Source organism: Haemaphysalis longicornis, unplaced genomic scaffold (genome assembly GCF_048455015.1).
Source record: "Haemaphysalis longicornis isolate Haplotype H1 unplaced genomic scaffold, Haemaphysalis longicornis Haplotype H1 scaffold_1, whole genome shotgun sequence".
NCBI classification, from domain to species: domain Eukaryota; kingdom Metazoa; phylum Arthropoda; class Arachnida; order Ixodida; family Ixodidae; genus Haemaphysalis; species Haemaphysalis longicornis.
Genome location: NW_027526203.1, coordinates 168034712 through 168047742, shown reverse-complemented (window position 1 = coordinate 168047742; position 13031 = coordinate 168034712). Strand labels below are relative to the sequence as shown.

The 13031-nt window shown below is 50.6% G+C and overlaps 1 protein-coding gene across 1 annotated transcript in view; it reads right to left on the bottom strand.

The window, feature by feature from the left end:
* Positions 1-1073: 1073 nt before the first annotated feature.
* Positions 1074-13031, bottom strand: part of LOC144139231 (uncharacterized) — a 50259-nt gene continuing 38301 nt past the window's right edge. The window contains exons 2-3 of the mRNA XM_077671654.1: positions 6682-6928; positions 1074-4343 (exon numbers count right to left, since the gene is read on the bottom strand). Of these exons, the coding sequence (XP_077527780.1) occupies positions 3815-4343; positions 6682-6928 (776 nt within the window). The 3' untranslated portion in view covers positions 1074-3814. The remainder of the gene's footprint in view (positions 4344-6681; positions 6929-13031) is intronic.

Genomic DNA, 13031 nt, shown 5'->3' with positions numbered 1-13031 from the left:
CTTGGGATCGCCACCTGTGGTGGGTGGAATAACGGCTCATTTTGTTGTAAATAACCCAAGCCTTCATTCTCAACTGAAGCAAAACGCTTTGCTTCTCAAAGCAACTCTTACTTCCCAACATGGGTACTATATAAGTATGATCAACTTGCTCTAGGATTCATTGCAAATGAACTTTAGAATGAGTTACCCTTCGTGTAAAATAAGCCTCGGTGTTATTAAGTTTTAAGCATTCGCTTCGTTCATTTTGTGTAAATTATTTCTGTAAAGTGTCTCGCGTGACCCTGATAACGCGCATCACTTTCCGCTCACCGTATTTACGTTAAATCATTTATAACCGATATGCTCTAACAAACTGTTGTTGACGTGTTATCCTGGCACCTGTATTCGTAATTATTTTTGTTTAATAATGCTTCTATACGATTTGCTCTTTGATTTATGAAGTAGCTTAATATTGTCTTTTTTTTTTAATTTTTACTGGTACTGCTACGCCCATTACCACGTTCGTGCTGTTTTGCCCATAAAATTGATACCGACTCCCCGTACGACCATATCCCGTAAGACAATATCCCGAAAAGCTTTAAATATCCATTTAAATACTTTTTCGTATATAATTCCAACTTTTGTTGATTTTTTTTATTAGCACCTAACCAGTATCATTAAAGACTATTCTCTCTCTCTCTCTCTCTCTCTCTCTCTCTCTCTCTCTCTCTCTCTCTCTCTCTCTCTCTCTCTCTCTCTCTCTCTCTCTCTCTCTCTCTCTCTCTCTCTCTCTCTCTCTCTCTCTCTTTGATTAGCCCGCATTTGCTTCATTCGGCTAAAATCGCTATTTTTAATTTCCTTTCGTCTGAATCGATATTAAAAGGTGCGTCTCCACTGCGGTGTTTGATCTTGGGACCTCTTTCTCTATACCCGTCCTTTACTTTTGAAGCGAGTAATAAAATTCCACAGATCGATTAGATACCATTTTCCTCGCCTGGCGCGAAGAACACTATCTTCGCGCCGCGTCGACACACCGAAGGAAGACACGTCACACACCGAGATTCCTTTCTTTTTAACTCGCCTTATTAGCCACTTTTTATTGCCATATCTAAGCGACGTTACAAACGTATGTACAGGGCTCGTTCAGGGGTGCCTCATCCCCGGCCTTCTCGCTGTCGGCATCGTCACACACTGAGAACGCTTCACGGTCCCCTCACATTGTTCCACAGGGTGTCCTCGCTCACGACGCGCACGACAGTTCAAGCGCGCACACGGCACACAATGACGCGACGTCGCGGAAAAATAACCATAACAGTGGTACTGAACAGCCAAACATTGCATCTGCGTATACACAATACAGTGGTGTAATAAGAGGTGTTTCTCAAACCGATGGGATGCTTCGGAATGCCGCTTGAAGAAGGATCACGTCGCGCATTGCCGAGGAAGGTGGCGTGACCGTCGTCCGTATACGGTGCAGCCCCGTCTTGTTCCTTGCGCGTGCGCGCGCCGTTTTTCAAAGTTCACCCAAGCCACCCTGGGCGCACATTGCTCTATACTAAAGTTAAAGTGCAGCAGCCGTCCGGTATGGGTCGTAGTAGCCCGGCGATCTGTCCAGGTTTACGTGATACGCTGCTCGCTGGCGACGCTTCCGTTCTTAGGTTATTTACACAACGTGAGAATTTGCACTCGAACGTGGTGGAATGCGTTAGAAGTTACACCTCGGACAAGGCCCAACGAGGTCACCAAGAAAGCAAGGTTTGTTTTGCGGCGAAGTTCAGTCGGAAAGGGAGTGATTCCGTTGCAGTCGAATCGCAGGGCTCCGTAGAGTTCTTCCCAATATTCGTTCCGTTTTTTCAGTAGCGTTATAAGGTTCTGTGTTTCCCGAATTTATATAACTATCGCATACACCATTGTGTGATCTGCTGAGGGCTGAATGGGCTGTTTAACGGGGCCGTGGAGACAAAATACGTTTGGTTTATTCAAAACACTGCATGGATTCGATAGGAATTATGCCAATTTCAACGGGAACTTTCTATGATAAAATTAAGTAAAACAGATATGTAGCAGTGGCTACTCACCAGCCACCTTCTGGCCGGGTATTTATGAAGTCTCAAGGACTTGTTTGTGCGGTTGGTGGCCGTCGACCAAAGCCACCGCCAAATAACATGACTGTGCGACTGTAGTGGTGCCTCTGGTTCCGTTTGAGCGCATCGCTTGAACGCAAACATTAGTTTAATGGTAACACGCAGATAAGTGGTTTTACTATTCCTCCTATTACGTCGCAGCTAGTATTGTGTAGCAAAAAATTTTCAAGTTATCATAATATTCATTATTGCTTTCCATTAAGAAGCTACAGGGATTCCGAAAATTTTCTATGAATGCGCAAGCATGCTTACGCTGCCTCTCTGTCTCACCAACCTCACGTTTCGTTTGTGGCATTGCAGGAAATGTCAACATAGATAGCGCCTTCTTTCATTGTTTTTCTGTCTTGCTTTTTCTACTTTCACGAGTAAGGGTGATGGATTACATAGACCTTTATGACTTGGGTAGTTCTTTTTCAGTTTTTTTTTAAATATTTTATTAATCCCTCCAGGGCGCTGAATTAGCCAGACCTTTGATTTAGGCACAAATTATATACGTCGTCAGAATTGATTGATTGATTGATTGATTGATTGATTGATTGATTGATTGATTGATTGATTGATTGATATTGATTAATTGTGGGGTTTGACGCGGCGATGCAACGCCGGCGATGAGGCGCGCCGTAGTGGAGGGCTCCGGATTAATTTTGACCACCTGGGGATCTTTAACGTGCGCCGAAATCTCGTACACACGGGCGTTTTTCCTTTCCGCCTCCATCAGAAAAATGTCGTCATAATTAATCCGGAACCATCCACTAGTGCGCGCCTCATAACCCAGCAGCAGGTTTGGCGCGCAGAACCACCTATCGCTTCGTTATTTTATAGTTTTTGAATTTTCTGCGGCGCACATACAATGGTAGCTACACATGGCTATCAATAGCCAAATCACGCTACTTGTTTTTGTTTTTTTTGGGAGGGGGGGGGGGGCATATCTTGTTGTTGGTTTCCTTTTTTTAGTGGGCTGCATTTACGCCATTGTAACGATTAAACGTCTTAAGTCCGCCAATTACGTATTTTTTTTATTATTTAATGGAGTTACCCAAGTTGTGCTCTCTGAAATTGAATAAAGTTGTATTTTGTCTTCATGGCCCTTGAAAGGTTATGTGAAACCTGTATTCGGGTCCCTGCGTCACTCGTCTCTTCGTCATCCACAGCCTCGCTGAGATGCGATTCCAACTCAACCGAAAAGTATGGTGGGCGCCACTTAAATAGCGCCCGGAATAGTGAGCGAAGAAAGTAATTTATGCTCCAGGGCTGGCAGCCACAAATGTGAAAGCTGATTTGCTAAACAGATATTGTGTTCTCCGCGCACAATATCCAGGTATAATGCGCATCTAGCCAGTTCCACCGGCTAGACCAACATACATGCAAAGTTAAAGTGAGCAGCAGCTACGTTAAAGTGTGACTTCCGCTAAGGACCGGTCCCAGCTATGAGGCAACCAGCTTTGAGCGAAGTTCCGTCGGCGCCCCTGGCCGTTAATAAGGTGCTACCTTGAAAAGGGCAAGAACGTCTCGCACTCCGTGGGTGTAACGACTAGACTTTCCGCTTCGAGAGTTCCTGCTCCTCCCACCTCCACATCGCTCGCGGTGCAACGGCCCAACGAGGCGAACTGAGAAGTCTGCGTTCTACGGGAGGAATAGGAGCAGGTGCAGTAACAGGTCTTGCAGAGTGAGCGCATCTTGACGCCAGCGGTTTAACAGGACTCCCTGCTTGTCGGCCGGAAGGAGGACGCGGAAGAGGAAAGAGACGCCGCTGACGGCAACGAGGAGGCCGAAGTCGTCGGGAGGGCGAGAGGGGGATGAGACGGCGGGACGGGGGACGAAGGCGACGGCCGGGTCGTCACGTTGGGCGAAGCGCTCGTCGACGAAGAGCAAGGCGGCATCTGAGGCGCCATGACCGATTGAGGCAGCCCGTTGCTCGACGCGCCAGGCGGAGGAGGCGGCCCGTGGGGAGGGCCCGCGGTTCCCGGCGTCGGAGCTACTCCGGGCACCCCCGGAGGCGGCACCCCGGGGTAGAGCCGGTAGGCCATGGGCTTCTGCAGGGCGGCCTGCCGGTAGTACAGGTCCAGCGCGGCCATGGTGCTGAGCGAGGACTGCGGCGACAGGCCCGTGTAGCTGGACAGCCAGTATGGGGCGGTCTGTAGCATGCGCTGCACGGCCGCGTAGTTGCCGGCCTCGGCCAGCAGTTCGAGGCCCACAGCCGTCTGACGCTTCCATTTCGTCCTGCGCCGACGGGAAAGCAAGGCGAGAACAGGTTCAAAGCACTGCTTATACCATGCTTCGGGCATACGAAGCTTTTACGCGCAGGTACGTTATCTCGAGGATTTCTACGGGCTCTTTGATTCGCCCTGGACGATGCGTATCAATCACTGAGCAGCAGTACTATCAACTCTGAGCATTCTGAAATAAAAATATATCTCTGGAGGAAAGCGTTTATCCCCTTTGTTGACAGCCACTGATATCGCCGAAGAGCTGGCGTATCCCAGCCCACACAAGAAAATTGGGCTAACGTACGCCGTACTCGAGTAAAACAGCATCAAGGGCATAGCATCTGGAAACACAATGATTGTTTTCAATATGCTACAACAGCAATCACCAGCAGGACAAAGAAGCGTGAAACAAGCGGGAGCGCACGAACGCCACCACTCCAAGTCACTCCACCTCACTATTGCTATCATTTTTTTACTATTTAGATCCCCATCCGTATCGATGCGTATCCACGCACACACTTCGAAGGAGACGTGAAACGATGCATGCGGTCAGCACACAAAAGGGTGCGTGCGCACTCTACCCACTACGAACGATACTTAATTAACCGCATTCACAAAGAGAAAAACCAGCCAAGCGGTTTCTCAAAAATTAACCAGACCCACAAATGGAGTCTCGCTTCCTCTTACCTCTAAGTGCTTTATACCACGCCTCCCGCAGAACAGCAAGAAAAAGACAAGCGGTGCTTAAAGCGCTCTAAACGTTCGTTTTGTACACAGGGCAGCGGTTGCAGCGGAAGTCCTTTACGTGAGCACCACGCAGATAGCGCGGCCAACGTAGAAGACAAAGAAACGCCGAGGAGGCAGTGAATACGGCTGGCGGTCATGAGCGGTCATTCATTTGCGAGCGCTTTCCGGGGACTCGCGGCGCGCTTCCCTGCCTTTTTCTGCTGCCGACGGCGCTGTGCATGCATCTCGTCCAGCGCTGGATCACGCGGATACATCGCGTGCGCGTCTCCTTTTTTCGCCGGTCTCTCCCTATCTCTGTGGGCGCAGAGACACAGCAGCGCACGCAGACAGACGCAGCGAATGTGGAGGGAGCCGTTTACGGCGCTGGGAGAGAGAAAGAGGAGGACCAGTGTGTGTGTGTGTGTGTGTGTGTGTGTGTGTGTGTGTGTGTGTGTGTGTGTATACATCCCCCTCTAAGCGATTCCTGACAGAAGTGACCGCTTAGACGTCGACAGAAGGGTGCGCTTAGCCATGCCTTGCGGCTGCGCGCGGTCAGCTCTTCTCCCACGATGCTCAGGCACCATACTTCCTGCCGCCGCGCTGAGCGCGGGACTGCTTTCGCGGGACACAATTAAAGGCGCGCACGGAAAGCTGGAAATGAGACGCCCTCCCAAGCCCGGAGCCTCTGGAGCTGAGCATCGCAGGGAAAGACGGCGGCAGAGCTGGATCCAGAGTCGCACGTGCGCGCGAGCTGCTGCTGCTGGTGCTGCAGACCAAGCGCGGATGCGAATGCCTCACGCACCACGCATGGACGCCCCCAAGGTTACGTGTGTGCCGACTCAATGGCCCGCTAGTGATCCGTATACTAATTCAGCGAGGCCATAAATGGGGTTAACCGAACGTTACGTAAAAGTCTACAACAGCAAAGCGATGAACGTGGATTGCCTTTTTAATGTGACGCTGTCTCGTAACAGGCCACACGTTTGCGTGCGCGCTTAAAATCTGGAACATCAGAGAACGGCTACCCCTGCACCTTTCCCGGATCACTTCATACATGAATGCAGTGTGGACGCTTTCTATTGGGGCCCAGCATTTTGTACGTGCATGGGTGATGGGTGAGTTTAATGAATACACACTACGCGTTTTGCCGTACGTCTGAAGTGACCCAGCGTAGGTGACATGTCAATTAATGCTTTCCTGCACGACCTACTGCACTGGCTTTTGCATATGAGAACGTAGCTACTGAGTGCTACGTCCCAACGTAGTGTGTAGTGTGCTACGTTTCTATATTTTGCCCGTGTTTCGATTTTGAGAGGTGTGCAAGCGTTAAGCGTCCCATATCGGGCCATTAGAAGCAGCAGTTAAGTGTCAACTCATTGTCACCTGATGGAAACAAGCAGAGTTCAGTCGTCGAAATGATTGCTTTTTAGCTGCAATGACAACATACAGCAATGAAGAGCCTGATTTAACGCTGTAGCTGATTCTCGGGGGCATCTCTACAGGCTAGAATGAGCGCGAAGCATTCACACTGTAATCCCCGTAAGACTGGCGTGACATTTGACAACTATTTGTCTGGGTACCTGGTGTTTGCGATATGGGCTCTATATACTGGAGGCCTGGCGTACCTTCTGTTCTGGTACCACGTCTTGACCTGGGTGTCTGTGAGGTTGAGCTTCGCCGCCAGCTCCATGCGGTCCTGCACGCTCAGGTACTTCTGGCGCTCGAAGCTCTTTTCCAAGGTCTGCAACTGGTGGTCAGTGAAGGCGGTGCGTGCCTTGCGCTGCTTCTTCATCTTGAGCGCGCACATGCCTCCGCCCCCGCCGCCTCCGCTGCCCGGGGGAGACTCCAGCGTCCGCTCCGGGGACTCGCTCCCTGCAGCCAGAAGACGACACAGGTGAACAGAGGTCCGAAGCACAGTGGGAACAGAGGACCCGTAAGGGTGCAGAATAATTTCAGATATCGGCTTCAGGTATACCGCAAAATATTGGGTACAGGTTCAGATGAACCCAGGAGTTCGTCTAAAGCCCTGAAGCCATTTTTTTTTTTTTACGTTTCGTGCTGGTGGAAACTTTACGCTGAAAAATATGTGAGCAGATTTTTACTAACAAATTCTAATCGCTCGTATCTTTGACGACGAAATAATAGTTATTAAGCCAGTCTCTGTTGAAAATTATTTGATTGCCTTATTCGTCCCCCACATTTGACGTCGAGCGTCGCTGTTAATAATGTTGGATTCGAGAGCACGCCTTCTGACCTTGATAACATCGGTGCGCGCAAATCTTTGCTACGTTGTGCGCGAAATATTGGCTACAGAAACGGACACTTTCGCGGTTTTGTAATTTCCCTAGAAAAAATGCGACTGCCTGCCCACTGCGTGCAGTTCTCCTTGGTTCAAATAATTGCCTGATTTCAGAGAGCCCTGGGATCTGCGCGCAATGTGTAAGCCAGGATGGTACAGGCGCTAATGCCGGCCACAACACTTGGCGCACGCACCCGCCTAACAGCTCCGCGTTTCCGTCCGGCATTTCCGAGCAGCCCGTGAACCCTATTCAGCCGCGGTCATGTCAGGTGTTCGAGTCGGCCTCTCGCGTACACAAGCTATTCACGCGGTGATGGACTAAAACGCCCTGCCTACATAGCGGGAACTCTGCAAAAGAGCGCCGGGACGAGAAGAGAAAAAGCGCGCAACGCTTTTAGCTGCGCTTGGCGTGTTTCGCATTGTGGCGGCTTCCTTTTTGCACGAGGCAAATCGGCTCGCGCGCGCGCGCGCGCACGCGTACAACTGCGCGGGAAATGGAGGGCCATCTGTAATGGTGCCTTTTGGGGCACGCATGGAAGCGCCGCTGCCCCGTCGCGCGACGCGGTGTACGGAAGCCCGCCAGTTGGATGACATGAAATGAGAACCCTCCCAAAGGGCGGCTTTTGTGCGCGTCTGTGCGTTTGCGAGGCTGGGATAACGTTGCCACGGATGACGAGTGCTTTTGTGCGCACAATTACATTACGCGGGGCAGCGCGTACGACCAAGGTCGCGCCTTAAGTATACAGCGATACGAAGGGGACTCATGTGCAGCGACTCCTCCTCTCTTTATATATCCGTTGCTTTCCCGGCGAATGCCATCGTGCAGTGCAGAAGCTTCGAAGCCGAATGGGTCCCGACGAACAAGGGTTTCGTCGAGTGGCCTGCGGCGAACACTTCAATAGGAAGGCGACATTCGAAACGAATGCGACGCCGCCGGCGCGAGGAAATGGTTTGACCATAACACAGGACGGTGACATATATCGAACTCCCGATCCGAGACGGGGAAATGACAGGAGGCTGACTCTTGTCCGAAATTATCGCAAAGTAAATGACTGAGGGGTCAATAAGCGAAGTAACTACACCTGACTAGGCTGGCCAGTAAGCAGGCGAACAGCCATGTACGATATCGAAAAAGGAAAACCCTTTCACTTTGGTGGATTCCTGACGTAGCGCTCGTGCAAAAGGGAGCGCCACTTGGTTATTCTTGGTTATCTTGCTTTGTTTGTTCGTTTGTGTTTATTTTTTTGTTTTAATTAGTTTAGCCACCGCTTCGGGCTCAACAGATGCGAGCTGAGCCTTGCGTACTTTACGTATACTTCGTGCCGTAAGCACGTGCGGGTATACGTGCGGGCAGACTTTTCGATGGATCCAGGCATGTACGACATTCTGTGATTAAAAAGTACGCAAGAAATCTCCAGAATCCGTAACTATTTCGCAATAGCATGCATGGCACCGATGTACACTCTGCGGTGAACCACAACTGGTGACGAACATTACCAACGGTTCCAAACAATCATCGATAAAGCTTTGCCTGCTCAAACTCCCAAACCAATTTCGGCGTTGCGCTGCTGAGCACGAGGTCGCGGGTTCGATTCCCGGCCGCGGCGGCCGCTTTTCTGATGGAGGCGAAAAGCAAAAACGCCCGTGTGTACGAGATTTCGGCGCACGATAAAGATCCCCAGGTGGTCAAAATTAATCCGGAGCCCTCCACTACGGCGCGCCTCATCGCCTGCGTTGCGTCGGCGCGTTAAACCCCACAATCAATCAATCAATCAATCAAACCAATTTCGAACAATTCTATCAGCCGAACGTCGTGCACCGGTGCAGGGGAGAGGGCAATGATAAACTTTGGATACTCTGCCCCCTGCTTGCGGTTGTTGGTGACAGTCAGTTTTGTTATTCGCAGCTCTTCCCCTAAACGACACGGTGGTTTAAGAGAACGGAACAATAGGATGGCCGGCAACATGTATTCATATGAATTCATCATCCGCTCAGAAGCTCTAAAGATATTAGTGTTTACTGGGCAGATGGTCGTTGCTGCTGAGTTCACTGGTGCCCCGTCGATCCTTCGTAAAGTTTGGAAATGACGAGCCGGATAAAGGATTCCGCATTGAAAATTCTGGATACTTGCTATATAAATGGTGGTTCTGACAATAACACCCCGCGAATGTGCTCATTCGTTAACATATCGTATAGGAGCACTGCTACGTATCCAAACGTGGTAACAAGCGCCGGCTTTTTTCCTTTTCAGGCCGCGTCTCAGCGACGGCCGTATGATGGAGCTCAAGTAGCGAAGTGTTAACCGCGTGTCACGTATCGCCTCTCGGCGTGGTTGTTATTCACTGTCCCACTTGTGTCGTTGCAGGCGACCCGCAGCCGAGCGCGCCGACCTTGGAGAGAAACGGCATCTTCTCCACTTAACCCGCGTAAACGCTTCGCGGCTGACCTGGCGCACAACCCCTGTCCGCACTCGCCATTTGCGGTGAATACACGCCCGCCTTTCGCACGCAGTGCACCGCGGCCGTTGTTACAACGGCAGTGCAAGGCTGTCCATAGCTCACACACGCACACGCACACGAGCACGCACGTACGAAAGGGCCACCGGCGAAGGAAAACGGCTGACATAGTGCGTCACTCTCAGCGCGCCCTCCGCTCCGCAGCTTCCGCGCCTTGGACACGTCCGTCTCAAGTGCATGTGAACGGCCTCTGTAGCGAAGTATACGGACTCACGTCTCAGCGTTCAGTGCTTGTCCAGGATATACCGAGGGTAATTCAACTCAGAAACATGTCAGCAAAAGGACACCGGCAAATTTAAAGTGGAGAGGCAAGGTCTTGTCGTTATGGTCATTCAGCGCAGGTCACCGATGGCATTCCGAGGCAGCGGTAGAGCTTTGTACCGTAAATCTTGGCAAATGGCTAACGGTTCTGTGAAGAGATTCATATAGCCCAGCCGCTTGAGGGTTGAACCATGCGCGGGCATCTTATTCTGGTCGCTACACCCATGCACGGCTGCAGCGTCTGAGTGTAGCGGCCAACATATATGGTAGCTGCCGAAACAGAGGCCCCTTTGGACAGCGCCAGGGCGCCTTTGTGCTTGTCTGAACGTGCTCCCTTGAGCTCGTTCCGTTTCCCAGGCGGCACAAGCTGCATGGGATCCTCGGCCGGCGCTGGTGCCGCAGGTAATTGCAGGGGAGGCATCATCGGTGCAGCTTTGGCCTGACAGACGCTAAACGTGTTGGGAGCCTCTCAGCGCCGCCGCCGTGACGGCTGCGCGGAGGAAGCCTGGCTATCTTTTCGTTCATGGCCGTCTCCTGGCCGCTTTACGAGGCTTTGTACGGACCTTCTCAACTTGTCCGCCCTAGAAGACGCCATTTTTATAAATGAACTGCGCTGCTCATGTTTTAATTGACGAATTATACGGGCTTTGTCAACACCGCACGCGAAGCAGCGTCCGGTATACGTGTCTGTGTCTTGTGCAGGTTCAGGGAATTAAAATGTTTATGCGCGCACAAACGTCGCTCGAACGCGGCGACGGGTATCGGACCGAGTTCCAAGCTCATGACCGGACCGAGCTCACCGGCAACACGAATGCGGCCTCAAGCGGCGTGCGTCTCGCAGCTCTATGCAGGCGTGCCAGCGGAGTTTCTTTATGCACTCGCATTTAAAGCATTCCTTGCGCGCACTTCGTTCAAGTACACAGTAAACTTTCGTTGTAACGAACTCTCTTTTTTTTTTTTTTGAAAAAAAAAAGATATTTATTAGAAGTGCTTCACGGTAACCACTGCAGTGTACCGGGAGTGAACCATACCCGCTTTCAGCGAAGTATCACTTATAACGAAATCAGTGTCTTCTTCCAGGGACGTCGTTATAACGATGGTTTACTCTATATGCCTGCTCTCTGAGAGAAGTAAATATAAGCATACCTGCCCCCCCCCCCCCCCCCCCCCGGTACCTCCAATATTGGGTGATTGTCCGCAAAAGGGGGGGGGGGGGGGGTTGCAGCATACGTGACCTGTCTAGCCTACGAGATCAGCCTTGATTTCAAGGCCACAATCTGCGAACCAAGCAAATTCAAAATGACATTGCTGTTGACCAAGAAATTGTCCACGGTCCCCTGCTTCTCAGCGGCGCCAACAAATTTTCGGTGCTTGGTCGTTGCCAAATGCAGTTTTATACCGCTTTCCCCGCCGTGCGCCACGCTAACGACGCAAAGCACAACTCGCGCGAAATTCGAAGTGCTCGCCTTTCCGGGGCGGCACAACACTCGGAACTCATTAAAAAAAACTGCAAATAGTTATTCTGCTTCGACAACGCCATGTTGTCAACGGAGCTGTGCAAAAAAGCCCTACACGCTCATTGAATTCAAATGGCCTGTATACCACTTCTCCTGATTTCGGCTGACTACCTAACTCATGATGGCAATTGCAATGCGGCGGTGCTGCTTGACGTTTCTGTTTCTTTTTCTTTTCTTTTTTTTTTTCGCGTCGCGGTTGGGGCATTTTTTTCTGGAGACTTATGACCGTTCCCGAACAATCGAGGGGATAAGTAAAAAATCGGGAGAGTTGCAGATAATAAGTAAGCCTTATATACTTATCGATTTCTCGCTCGTGTCATGGCCCCGAGAAGCATGTAATATATGTTACGTGGTGGTATTCCTCGCGGCAATTGTCATATCCAGCTGGTCCAGTTACGGCATGCTTGAGTATAGAGCCTGGAAAAACTGCAGAACTATTGCAAGCAGTTATCTGTGGAGGCATGAACGCTTTGCAATAGGATTGTCTCTTTATGTGTTTTTAAAGCGAACAGTGTGTATGCGGGCAAAATAGTCGCCGAGATGCAGAAATTTATCTTTCGCTTTTTAATAACCTACGCAAATTAACCTACGCAGTGGGTCCCTCAAAGTACCGAGAATCGAAACATTCGAATAGGTTGTTGCCAAGTGGAGGGAGGACAGTTATCATGCTTGAATATCGCAGCATGTTGCTGTAATTGCTAACAATTCAGGGGGTGTGTTTTTTTTTTCTTTAAATAATGGATACCAAAAGAAACTGCCCAGGAATGAGTAGACAATCGATGGCCTGAGGAGTGATCTTGCGAGAGAGAGAGAGAGAGAGAGAGAGAGAGAAAGAGAGAGGTGTAGCAAAGGGGCCTTCACGAAGTGGAAAAGAAAACATTTCGTGAGAACCTAAAGCGAAGTGTGTTAAGCTGCACGTACGCCAGAAAGATTACAGAACGAGTGCTAACAGGGCCATGTACAAAATATACGTAGAAGAACGGCGAACGACAGAAGCGGGCACGGCAATAGGTTGGCAAAAATACCACAGCAGCCAATGCGAAATGATGTGTGTAGGTATATATGTACCAGAAATGAGCCTCGATCACAGTTTGAGCCCTTCCTTAACGCGGTATAGCACTGTAGCGCCGGTTGAAAGGACAACCTGTGTCAGGCGGAGGCGACGTCTCCTTTTTTCGCCACGCCCGAGGCCACAAATCCTGGCACTCCCCCGAACGCCTCCAAACTCTCTCCCATTGCCGAGAACGAGGTACGTGACTGTGCAAACAAGAGCATCGGGTGTCCCGCAAAGCTGGGCGCTCGATATCGCCGTCCAGTGAGTGTCTGTGCGGCTAAACGACTCTCGTGACCTTTGGCCTGGGTGCGGCGATCAGCTCGCAAAC